Source organism: Cetorhinus maximus, chromosome 27 (genome assembly GCF_964194155.1).
Source record: "Cetorhinus maximus chromosome 27, sCetMax3.hap1.1, whole genome shotgun sequence".
In the NCBI taxonomy this organism is placed as follows: Eukaryota; Metazoa; Chordata; class Chondrichthyes; order Lamniformes; family Cetorhinidae; genus Cetorhinus; species Cetorhinus maximus.
Window position 1 is genome coordinate 31,397,648 of NC_135905.1, and position 13,487 is coordinate 31,411,134.

Below are 13,487 nucleotides of genomic sequence, written 5' to 3' on the forward strand. Positions count from 1 at the left end.
CTCATTGAGTATAGGCTGCTGAGTCTCAAAATAGCCCTATGTAAATCTCTCCAAGGGGGGATAGATGACATCTGGTTCAAAATTAACAGTTTTCTTCTTCAAATAAAACTTGATGTGTTTTGTGTAAACGTTTGTATACCTGAAACTTTGGAAGGACAGGATTCTGCGAAAGTAATTATAATCCAGTCCCATGACTTGTTCTTCTATCCCTCTGCTTCACTCTATGATGCCTCTCATGCCACCTCTCTCTTCTTTCAACAGTTTCATCTTAACCTTTCTCTTCGTATAACAGTTTTAACTCCTCATAACTCAACCCTTTTCAGCTATGGCTCAGTGGGTAGCACTTGCCTTGAGTCAGAGGGTTGTGGGTTCAAGCCCCACTCCAGTGACTTGAACACAAAAATCTAGGCTGACACTCCCAAGTGAGGGAGTGCTGCACTGCCAGAGGTGTCATCTTTGGGATATGAGATTCTCTCAGGTGGATGTTAAAGGTCACATGGCATTATTCTGATGAAGAGCAGGAGGCTCCTGGTGTCCTGGTCAATATTTATTCCTTAATCAACATCGCTAGAGTACATCACATTGGTCATCACATTGCCGTTTGTAGGAGCTAGCTGTGTGCAAACTGGCTGCCCCATTTCCTACATTACAATTGTAACTGTTGTTCAAAAGTGCGCCATTGGCTGTAAAGTACTTTGGGCTATCTATAAAAATGCTACTTTTTCTTTCTTTAACTGTGGTGTGAATTCACCCCTCTGCTGTCCCCCTTTTCCACTCCTGCCCCATGCCCACTATTTTTCTCCCTGCTTTACAGAATGTTGAGATATTTTTCTGTATCTGATCAGAGTTGACGGGAATTTTGCAAATATCCAGGTAAAAAGTAATTGAGCCTAAAGCCATGTCTCGTTCATCCAAGCTTATAATCGTGACACTGACTCCACACGTGAAATATAATTTATCAGTTCTAATTAAGCTGTTGGCCAGAATGACTGTGAAAATGAATGACACATGTACTATCTCTGGTAGGACCCTGATACCAGGGAGGGTGATAAAAAAGGAAGAATTGGAAGGCAAGTTGGGGATACAGAGTTACAGTCAGTGTGACAATTATAAGAGTCCAAAATATTTAATCTTACTAGGAAACATAGGGTTGGGTTTTATGGAGGAAAACCAGGTGGGCTTCCCACCCCACGCCCCCCCAGGGCCTATGTAAGATATGGCATGGTGACATCAGGTTGACCATCCCGCCAGTTATTAATAATGCCGAAAGTGAGCGGATCCCGAAATCGGAAGTCCGCAGTTATCGAGCTATTAAGCTTGTTAAGAAGGTAATAGACTGCAATTTTTCATGGCCCGCTCCATTTTTATGGGAGGCACATGGGGAAAAATGTTGGGAGTGAGTTATGCCAGGTGTGCGAGGCTGGCACAAGGACACATGGAAGAGTCTGCAAATGGGTCGATGGGTACGTGTAGCAGGGGAGTCCGCTGGTGAAGGTGGTAGCACTTGGTTGTTGGCATTCTTGATTTGTTCAGGTCCTAGAGGCTGACGGAACAATTCAGGGGAGAGCAAGAGGACAGCCGGACTTTAAACTGGTGATCGGGACTGTCTCCCAGTTTACGGCCTGACCTCTCTGCCACCAGACGTCCCAACCTAGATGTCCAATTTTCTGCAGAACTTCCCTGCGTCACTCTAATTGGCAGCCGGCTGCTAATTGGCCGGCCGACGCTTGATTGAACATGATGTGACAGGGTGGGGAGCATTTCCTCTTCACCTCTCTTACCCTGCCATTAAGCATAAAATCCATTCCATTCAGGTACAGTTACATTCAGTAAAATGGTGAGATAGGTACTGCGCATGGCTGATTAGTTTGGTGAAAAAGATTTGGTTCCATTTGGTCACCAACCTAAATATCTCCTTAACAAAAAGAAAAAGACCTGGAAAAACTCAGCAGGTCTGGCAGCATCTGTGGAAGGGATTAGAGTTAACATTTCCAGTCCGCATGACTCGAAACGTTAACTGTGCTCCCTTCCACAGATGCTGCCAGACCTGCTGAGTTTTTCTAGGTATTTTTGTTTTTGTTTTCGATTTCCAGCATCCGCAGTTTTTTGCTTTTATCTAAATATCTCCTTCTATGACTCGGTGCCAAATTTTGTCCAATAAGCACTCCTGTGAAACCCCTTGGGATGTTTTACTATATTAAAAGTACTATATAAATGCAGGCTGTTGTTATTGTAAATGAGTGTGCTCTGCTTAAAGGACGGACACACTGAGAAATCAAAGCAGGAGCAGAACTATTTCCATTTCCTTTCCAATTTACCTGAATGAGGGAGACCAGCAGTCTCTCAAAGTGTCCCGATGTGTCACTCTTGATGTCCTGCTCCAGGGTCTTTTTAAACTCTGCAAAAAAACAAGCATGTTCAGTATCACACAGGATCTTAGACCGTGACCTTTCACCAGAAAGTATTTAATGTTTCAGATAGGTGACCTTTGGTCAGAACAGCCATTAACCTTCTCCGTGGAAGGGTCACCAATCTGAAACGTGAACTCATTTTTCTTTCTCCACAGATGCTGGCTGACCGGCTGAGTGTTTCCAGCACTCTCTGCTTTTATTTCTCACTTTAGCTTGGAAACCAGTCAGTCCCCTGTAACAGACTTGATCATCCCATCCCCAAACCAGTCAGGTTTATAGCACCAATGAATGGCCACTCAGTTTGGTTTATCAATGGGGATTGGAGGGATAGACCTACCACAATGTGAACTGGAACTCTCCTCATTCGGTTCCATTTGGCTTTAAAACGTGTCGGGCATTCCAGGCCGGAGAAAGGGTGGGAGTTTTACTGTGTTGGTAAACTGATAGCCCGTTAAACTCCACCAGCAATGCTGCATTCACTTGCAGAGATCCCGAGCCTCGTGAAATTATGAGGGAGACAAATAGGGGGAGGTGGTGGTATAGTGGTAATGTCATTGGACTGGGGACAAGTGTTCAAATCTCACCATGGCAGCTGGTGGAATTTAAATTCAATGAATAAAATCTGGAAAATAAAGCTGGTCTCGGTAAGGGTCATAAAAACCCATTGGGCTCACTAACGTCCTCCCTTTAAAGGAAGGAAATCTGCCATCCTCACCCGGTCTGGCCTACATGTAACTCCTGACCCACAGCAATGTGGTTGACTCTTAACTGCCCCCTGAAATGGCCTAGCAAGTCACTCAGATCAAGGGCAATTAGGGATGGGCAACAAATGCTGGCCTTGCCAGTGACACCCACACCCCATAAAAAGAATAGAAAGAATCTCTCAGTATAATTAATCCAATCTTGTGAGAGGGCTCTGAAGTCTCAGGATTTACAGTTTCCTAAGGCTCTTCTGCTGTCGGACCCAATGGTTTTGTTTTATTTTGGGGACAGGTAGGAAGAAATGGGGAGGGGAGGTGAAGTAGGACGGCTTCCTTTTATTTGAGTTATAACAAAATCCACAAAGGAAACAAAATGTTTGCAAACATCACGCGCTGCTTCTTGAGGTCAGTGTCAGACTACAGAGAATGCCCCGGCTTTATAGAGGCTGCAATGATCGAGACAAGGAGCAATCTGGATTTATCAAGTGATTCCTGAGGGAACAGTTAGTAGGGGAAGATTGGAAAGTGGGGTGATGAGAGATGTACCTTGTATCAAATGCTTACATCATTAATAATGTGACTGAATAAAGAAACAGCATCAGTGACTCGCTCAGCAGTGCTGCTTTTGGCTAAAAAGGGGGGGCAGCACCGAAGAGTATTGGCAAGTGGAATCACCCAGCACATCCAGCCCATCATGTCTGTGCTGACTCTCTGAAAAAGTTACCAACTAGTCCCACTCCCCTGCTCATTCCCAATAGCCCTCCATAATTTCCCCCATCAAGTACTTATCCAATTCACATTTGAAAGCTACACTGAATCACCTCACGACACAGTGCAATAGGATCCGTCCTACTGCTTTTTTTTTTAAAAAGAAAGAATGCAATTCATCAACACAGAGAAATGAGTGGGAATCATTGAGTTGGGAGTATTCCACCTTTCTAACTTTAGATACAATTTTGATCAGATAGCAAAGTTTTTAAAATGTAAGGAAGCTGGTTTGTGCAATAGGTTAGACTTTGGTCATTTACCTCTGGATCCTAGGCTTTAATCCAATCTAGACACAATGGCAGAGCCTCAGTTCTTAGTAAGACTGGAATCATATGACAAGAGTGGCATTAGTCCTTCTATTTATTTCTCCATCATGAATTATAATCATGATTTGGAATACATTGCCTGAAAAGGCTGATGGAAGCAAATACAATAATAACCTTCAAGAAAGGAATTGGATGAATTCTGGAAGAAAAATTTACAGGGCTATGGGGAAAGAGCAGGGGAAAAGAGGCTAGTTGGATTGCTCTACCAAAGAGCCAGAACAGTGGGCTGAATGGCCTGTAACATGCTGTGCTTAATCATTTTACTGTACTGGGAGGGCATTCTCTAACACATGCAGAGATAATAGGTAGGATTTAAAAACAAAATTTGTAAAACATTTCCAGATACACTAATATAGCTTTTGTAAAGACCTGTCAGAGGAGATTAAATAAGTTACTAATGAGCTTTATAAGCCAACTGTCAATCTATATTGGTTTATATCTGGAAAAGAAACCCAGCAACTCGTGATTTTCAAACCCTCTCTCTTGATTTTTTTTTTAAGGAGTTTGTCTCTTGATTATGGGACAGGGTTGGTTTGTCTGTGCTGTGTCTTGACTTTTGCCACCTTGCTGCTAAGGTCTCTGGACTTGGGGTAAGTAGGAAACGTTGCTACAGGGAGCATGTGCACACTCCCCATCCGGCAAAGAGAAACTCAAACCAGTGAGGATTTGTCAGCAGCTTAATTTGGAGCCTTTAAGAACGCACCAGTTTTCTGCGATTTTCAGACAACTGGTGTAACAGCAAAGTTGCTTCCACTTCATGTGACACAAGAAAGAAAACAGTTCAACTCCAGTATTGGGTCCCAAGACTTGACTCCTGAACAGAGTGTCCCCTTTGTGGGGAGGGCAGGGGGCTGTGGGCAGGGGTCTAGCAACATATAACTGTACCATGAAGTCAACTTCAAAAAAGAAAGTGTACAAAAGGATGCGTTGGAGCTCCTGTGCACTTGATAGACAAAGCAGAGCTCAATTAAACATGTTGAGGAGAGAGAGGGAGAGAGAGATAGAAAAAAGAGAGAGAAAGAGTAAGAGAGAGAGAGAGAGAGAGAGAGCTCATGTCTCATTTTACCTTAAAGAAGCTGGAGCAGAGTGCCATGTATGACCCCTGCCCACAAGAGTTAAATTTGCAGCCAGGAAACAGAAGATATTGGCAACTGTGAATTTACATGGAGAGTAGTATGTATAACCTAATTTTAAACTTAGAGACAGCAACAACCTCCCCACTGCCCCCAAAATGTGCATGCCAATAGAGAGCAGGTTGTTTCTGTACTCTGTCATGACAACTGGGTTCTGAATTCAGTAGAATGACTATTTGTATTCTACCAATAAAGGGTATCTCCTTCTCATTTATTTTAGTAGTTCCTCTGCCCACCAGTAAGACATTCAAAAACAAAATTAAAGAAAGACAGGATAACTGTCCTATCCCTCAGAGCTATATAAGTATCTGCACTTCAGAAACAATCTCCTCAGTTATTTTTAAAAAAATTTGTTTATAGGTGGGCATTGTTGGCTAGGCCAGCATTTATTGCCCAACCCTAATTGCCCTTGAGAAGGTGGTGGTGAGCTGCCTTCTTGAGCTGCTGCAGTCCATGTGGTGTAGGTACACCCACAGTGCTGTTAGGGAGGGAGTTCCAGGATTTTGACCCAGCGACAGTGAAGGAACGATGATATATTTCCAAGTTAGGATGGTGAGTGACTTGGAGGGGAACTAACAAGTGGAGGTGTTCCTGTGTGTCTGCTGCCCTTGTCCTTCTAGATGGTAGTGGTCGTAGGTTTGGAAGGTGCAGTCGCAGGAGCCTTGATGAGTTTCTGCAGTGCACCTTGTAGATGGTACACACACTGCTGCTAGTGTGCTTCGGTGGTGGAGAGAGTGAATGTTTAAGGTGGTGAATGGGGAGCCAATCAGCAGGCTGCTTTGTTCTAGATGGGGCTGATCAGTGTTGTGGGAGACGCACTTGTGAAATGTCAGAGTTATTCATTCAGTTAGTAACTGTGCAATCCCCTCTGTAGTTATGGTGGTGGCAGTGGAGGGAGTGGGTAAGGGAGCAAAGAGATGTTATCATGGTTGCTGTGGAAACAGCCAGGACTGATCCAGGCATTGAAGAAGACATCAGTGGTTAGAGAGAAGTTTGTTCAGCGGAAGACAGTTTGCTTGTGCGTGCCCCCATGTCTATTAAAGGTTTGCTAAGCGGATGCAACTCAGTTCATATCGAACATCACAATTGTTCCTTTGGCAAGTGAAGCCAAAAATGAGCAACAGTTCAAGGTTCCTAATGAACAATCAGCACAGGGGAGCCTGGCATGTTTTTAGCTGAGGATTTCTCAAAGTGCATCAGAAATTTCACCCAGACGTTGAACAGAATTTTGAGGCTGGCGGGCGGGCCTGGGAATGGCCAGGAAACAGCCCACAGACCCCGGTCAGCCTCCGACCGCGGTCAGCCCACAGACCCCGGTCAGCGATCAATTCTCCTCTGTCCTTTCAGGGGAAGATGGCCCATAACAACATTGAAAGGTCACGGACAGGCAGAGGCCCCGTTAACCTCCTAATCCTAATACACATGAGCAGGACGCCTCGGAGTTGGAGAGGCGCCAAGCACCTCGGCCATGGAGAGGCTGGGGTGTCAGACGAAGGTCACAGAGGTGAGATGTTCAGATGATGCAAACATTCTTGTGTAGTCTCTTCATTGATGGGAGCCTGAAAACTGGATCCCCCACTGATCATTGAAAGATGATGGCACCATGATGCAGATCTCCATTGTCTCACCAGGGTACCAGGCATGCACAGTGACAGTGTGGTGACTTTAACTAATGACATGGCGTTGTTCTCCCTTAGGTTTGCCAGCATGCACCCAGTCGCAATATCCCAAAGAGCCACCCCTGATGCCAGAGGAACATCAGACTCCAGATGCACCTGCATCACACCCGCTCTCTGAACCAGGCACCAACGCAGATACCAGCACCTCAGTGGGTGTTAGATCTTTGGATAGAATGCAGGTGCACAGCGGTGAGGGCACTTCACACTCGCTTGAGGTGCAGGTGGAGGCAGAGAGTGCCCAGGGTGCTGGCAGTTAGAGGACTGCCGGGGACCAGGACAATGCTCAGGTGGGCAGATGATGAGCCTCTGGAGTCACCCTTTAGGTGGCAGATACTGGATGTCCAGCGGGATGTGCGGGAGGATCTGGCGGAGATCCATGAGGGTCTGGGTGCCATGGTCTCCGTTATGGAGGAATCCATGCGGACCATCAGCACTGTGTTGATCCTCATGGCTGAGCGCACTGCCCCCTCCATTGAGAGAGTGGCGACTCTCATGGAGAGGCAGCTCCAGGAACAGGATCAGGGGTTCCTGGGGTTGCGCTAGGACCTCAGGTGGTCAGTGTCAGTGTGGGAAATGGATGAGGCACCCAGTATCCCTGCTAGGTGCCCTTCCACCAATGGTGAGCAGCAAGGTCCAGAGCGACTTCACATTGGCACACGAGCTGCCTGTCGTCTCTGCCGGCTCCTCTCAGGGTGCTCTGGATGATGGCAGCAGCTCCTCTGCCCCTCTGCCACTGACCATGGCTTCTGATGAGGCTCCAGTGACTGGGGAGTTGCCAACCGTTGAACTGGCCGCTCCCTCCCAGGCGGGGCCAGCACAGGCTCCATGGCCAGAGGACGATCGCCAAGGTCCTCACGGCCAACAGGACAGCAGAGTCAGCAGCTGTCTCCAACGCCGCTGCCAGTGAGGGGGGAACACCGAGACAAAACACTCACAAACATAAGGTTAAGGCACCATAAACACAAGATGGACTGGTCACGGGTGATCTTCTGTTGTGAAATGTTTTGTTTATTTTAACTGGTCTGGGGTTGAAGACCAGGGAAGGTTCTATTAAAAGCAAAAAACTGCGGATGCTGGAAATCCAAAACAAAAGCAAAACTAGCTGGAAAAACTCAGCAGGTCTGACAGCATCTGCGGAGAGGAACACAGTTAACGTTTCGAGTCCGTATGACTCTTCAACAGAACTAAGGAAAAATAGAAAAGAGGTGAAATATAAGCTGGTTTAAGGGGGGGGGGGATAGGTAGAGCTGGATAGAGGGCCAGTGATAGGTGGAGATAACCAAAAGATGTCACAGACAAGAGGACAAAGAGGTGTTGAAGGTGGTGATATTATCTAAGGAATGTGCTAATAGGTGACATTAAGGGTAGAAAGCAGGACGAGCAAGGTACAGATAGCCCTAGTGGGGGTGGGGTGAGGGGAAGGGATCAAAATAGGCTAAAAGGTGGAGATAAAACAATGGATGAAAATACATTTTTAAATGTATTTGCATCCATTGTTTTACCTCTACCTTTTAGCCAAGGTTCTGTTAATTTGTTTTGACCGTTAACATGAGATAAATTTTCTTTTGTCATAATGGCCTGAGTATGCTTTACCTTTTTGATTTAATGTGGTGCAGGGTAGGCCAGTCTGTAATGCTGGGCGTGGGTGGCTCGAAACTTTATTACACAGGCACTGAGTGGACTTTGGGGTCAAATGAAAGGGGCATTTCTGACACCCGGGATGGAGGAGGCAGCCCTAGCGTGAGGTGGTAGCGCTTATTTGGCAGCCTAGCTGAAGGAGCGTTAGATCAAGGTGTCCCTGGCATCCCTGCCTCCCTGGAGGTTACTGAGGTCTGCTTTCCCTCAGCGTTCTCCTCACCGTGCTCCTCTCCTGACTCACCACTGGATTCATCCTCTGGGGCCTGTGCAGCTGCCTCAAGATCCTCTTCCTCCAGTGGGACTCCCCTTGCCAGTGCCAGATTGTGGAGAGTACAGCAATGCAACCACTGTCAGTGACACCCGCTCTGGGAGGGGTATTGTAGTGCTCCCCCTGAATGGCCCAGGCATCGGAAGAGACCTATGGTCCTCTCTATCACTGCCCTTGTGGAGGCTCCTGTTATACTGCTGCTCTGCCGCTGTTCTTGGGTGGTGGAGAGGCGTCATAAGCCACCTTTTCAAGGGATAACCCTAGTCACCCAGCAGTCATCCATCCAGTCAGCCTGAAGCACTGAATAACCTCGGCACCTGGGAGTGTCTCAGGATGTAAGTGTCATTGGAGCTGCCAGGGTACCTTGCACAGACTTGCAGAATCTGCATCCTATGGTCACACACTATCTGCACGTTCATGGAGTGGAAGCCCTTCCTGTTGATGAAGGCACCAGACTGACCCGCTGGCGCCTTGATGCCCACATGTGTGCAGTCGATGGCACCCTGGACATGGGGGAACCCAGCAATCGCTGCAAAGCCTCTGGCTCGCTCAGCCTGGCTGGCCTTGTCTGCACGGTAATGAATGAAAGTCAATCCCCACCTGAACAGAGCTTCTGTCACCAGCTTCACACAACTGTGGACAGCTGATTGGGAGACTCCACACAGATCCTCACTGACCCCTGGAAAGAGCCAGGGGCAAAGAAGTTGAGGGCCACTGTGACCTTCAGAGCCACTGGCATGGGGTGTCCACCCACACAGTCAGAGCTGATCTCAGGGCTGATCATCTGACAGATGGAGGTCACTGTCTCCCCTGAGAGGTGGAGCCTCCTTCAGCATTGCACCTCGGACATGTTGAGGTAGCTGCATCACCCCCTGTAAACCCTGCCAGCGGGATAGTGGCGGCTTCTGCAGCCCCTTCTGCCTTGGACTACCTGCTGGCCCAGTGCCCCTTGTGTCTGCCCCTCTCCTCCCAAAGGTCCCTCCCCTGGAAGTTGCATTGGGACACCTGCCCTCCTCTCCCTTCTGCCCCTCTCTTCCTCCTCAGGGGAGGTTCCTCCAGCAGAGAGCACAATCCCCATCCCAGGGTAAGGGAAGACTGTCTGATACCTGGAAGGGTCCACATGGTCCGAATTCTCCAGGGTCCTTGGAGACACCAAGGAGTCCTGAAAATAAAGCCTGGAAATGCTAACAATGAGCCCCGAACAGAGATGAAGCTGCCATACACCAGTCACCAGCAGCAAACTATCTACTAAATTCCTCATTACTCACACTGGCAATGCTGCTGACCCTTTTTATCCCGCCTGTGGATGAGGTTTTTGAAATTGTCGGTCAGCTGCCTGCCCGTTTTGCCCATGCGATGAGCGTGAAATCGCACAGGCATGAAAAATCAGCGTCAATAGCTTTTTAATGGACTTAACTGGCCTCTTAATTAATGGTGGGCGTGGCTCCGGCACCCGTGTGTGCCCGAGTGAAATATCGCGTGAGTATGCGATGAAGTCGGGACCCTCACCCGACATTATCATGCGCTATTTTACACTCAAGCGTGTCGGGCGCGCGCCAAGTGAAAAATTTTGCCCATTAAGCTTGAACTCTGCCTCCAACGGGTGGTTTTTATTCTAGGCTGACATGCCAGTGCAGGACTGAGGGAGTGCTGCATTGTTGCAGGTGCTGTCCTTTGGAAGAAATGCTAAACTGACACCATGTACCTTTTTTAGCGGTTTGGGCATAATTAAAGCAGAGCTGAGAGTTTTCTGATGCCCCCTAATCAACGTTTCTATTTCAACTACCTCCATAAGAAGCAGATTAACTGGTCATTAATTGCATTATATAAAGACCCATTGGCACAAGATGCGCTTCAAATGTTCTTTGGATGTTTTGGGGTATTTGTAAAACGTATGATACTGTATTCTATCAATGCATGTCTGCCTTTTGAAAGAGAGTTGCAATTGTATAAGGAGTTACCAGCAGCTTCAGTTCCCAGAAGAGTACATTCCTCTCATTGGAAGTATGGTGCTATCAGTCCTTTGGTAATTAATGCATGTGGTCCTCCTTCAGGTACAAGCCTGGACAGTGCAAACTCATAAAACTACACAGGCCAGTGGAGACCAGTCCAATTTGACAGCCAATACACAAGCATTCAAGGCAAAGATCCGAAATGCCCATCCATTACCTATTGTTTATAGGTGGGCATTGTTGGCTAGGTCAGCATTTATTGTCCAACCCTAATTGCCCTTGAGAAGGTGGTGGTGAGCTGCCTTCTTGAATCGCTGCCGTCCATGTGGTGTAGGTACACCAACAGTGCTGTTAGGGAGGGAGTTCCAGGATTTTGGCCCAGTGACAGTGAAGGAACGGCGATATATTTCCAAGTCAGGATGGTGAGTGACTTAGAAGGGAACTTCCAGGCGGCGGTGTTCCCACGTGTCTGCTGCCCTTGTCCTTCTAGATGGTAGCAGTCGTGGGTTTGGAAGGTGCTGTCTAAGGAGCTTTGGTACAGAGAACCCACAAAAACACCTTTGGTTTTGTCACCAACTCAGACAGGAAAGGTGTAAATCAGACACAGTGCTGGTCACATCTTACCTGCTTTGTAAGCGCTGTTGATAGAGTGGATATCTGCATTGGAGCGAGACGCCAAGATCTCGATCAGACACTGCTCATCTGTACCAGCGCCCTGAATTCGAAAGAAAAATAATCAAGATTCTTCCCTTTTAAAAAAAATAAACACAGTGGAATCAATTATCCATGAGAATTTGTGTGGATAGTAAGAGATGAGTGGGGGGGTTAGGATTCCCGCAACACTCCTACCACTTCCCTACCCGTTCTGAGTGTGTCCCTTCTACAGGCAAGATTACACAACAACTCGGTAATCATCTGTATTGTGCGCTCCTGTCGTAAGGTCTCAGAGCTGACAGAAAAATTTGGGCTTTATTTTAAACGGTTCTTAGGATGCAAGAAACATTGAATCTCAGAGTGGTTACAGTGCAGGAGGCAGCCATTCAGCCCATCAAGAGCCTCTTCTGCACTGTGTGATTCTGTGATATGTCTGGGCTGGCTCACTGAGTGAGCATTGTGACTTAGTGCCATTCTCCTGCCTTTTCCCCGTACCCTTGCACATTGTTTCTATTCAAATAATCATCTATGCCCTCGAATGCCTTGATTGTAACTGCCTCCACACACTTCCAGGTAGTACATTCCAGAATCGAAACACTCGCTGTGTGAAAAAGTTTTTTTACATCACATTTGCTTCTTTCGCAAATCACTTTAAATCTGTGCTCTCTCGTTCCTTTTACGAGTGGGAACAGTTTCTTCCTATCTACTCTATTCAGCCCCCTCATGATTTTGAACATCTCTATCAAATCTCCTCTTAGCCTTCTTCCCTCCAAGAAGAACAGTCCAAACCTCTTCAATCTATCTTCATAACTGAAGTTTCTCATCCCTGGAACCATTCTTGTAAACCTCGTCTGCACTTTCTCCAATGTGTTCACATTCCTCCTATAGTTTGGCTCCCAGAACTGTACACAATACTCCAGATGAGGTCTAACAAATGTCTTGTATAAGGTCATCATAATCTCCCTGCTTTTGTACTTTATGCCCCTATTAATAAAGCCTAGGATACTGTATGCTTTATTAACTGCTCTCTCCATCTGTCTTGCTACCTTCAATGATCTATGCACATATACACCCAGGTCCCACTGCTCCTGCACACCCTTAAGAATTGTACCCCTTATTTTATATTGTCTCTCCATGTTCTTCCTACCAAAATGCATCACCTCACACTTCTCTGCATTATACTTCATCTGCCACCAATTTGCCTACTCCACCAATTTGTCTATGTCCTTTTGAAGTTCTACACTGTCCTCCCCACAGTTTATAATGCTTCCAAGTTTCGTATCATCCACAAACTTTGATATTGTCCCCTGCGCACAAAGATCTAGATCATTAATATATATCAGGAAAAGCAAGGGTCCCAATACCGACCCTGAGGAGCTCCGCTAAAACTGTCCTCCAGCCTGAAAAATACCCATTGACCATTACCCTCTGTTTCCTATTACTCAGCCAATTTTGTATCCATGTTGCTATCGTCCCTTTTATTCCATGGGCTATAACTTTTTTCACAAGTCTGTTGTGTGGCACCGTATCGAATGCCTTTTGGAAGCCCATGTACACCACATCAACAGCATTACGCTGATCAACCCTTTCTGTTACCCCTTCAAAAACCTCCAGCAAGTTAGTTAAACATGATTTCCCCTTTGGAAATCCATGCTGGCTCTTCCTAATCAACCCACATTTTTCCACGTGACTACTAATTCTATCCTGAATAACTGTTTCAAGAAGCTTCCCACTGAAGTTAAACTGACTGGTCTGTAATTGCTGGGCTTATCCTTACAACCTTTTTTGGAACAGGTGCGTGATGTTTGCAATTCTCCAGTCCTCTGGCACCTCCCCTGAGACTAGGGAAGACTGAGAGATTATGGCCAGTGCCCCTGCAATTTCCTCTCTTACTTCCTTGTCAACTTTAAGTACCGACAGTTTATTGAACACTTCCTCCTTATCAATTTTGAACCCT

The 13,487-nt window shown here is 46.6% G+C and overlaps 1 protein-coding gene across 1 annotated transcript in view; it reads right to left on the reverse strand.

Moving 5' to 3' along the window:
- The window catches only part of LOC144668697 (annexin A4-like), a 73,637-nt gene that overhangs the window by 16,858 nt on the left and 43,292 nt on the right, over positions 1–13,487 (reverse strand). The window contains exons 8-9 of the mRNA XM_078531025.1: positions 11,501–11,591; positions 2,319–2,398 (exon numbers count right to left, since the gene is read on the reverse strand). Coding sequence (XP_078387151.1) covers positions 2,319–2,398; positions 11,501–11,591 — 171 coding nt within the window. The remainder of the gene's footprint in view (positions 1–2,318; positions 2,399–11,500; positions 11,592–13,487) is intronic.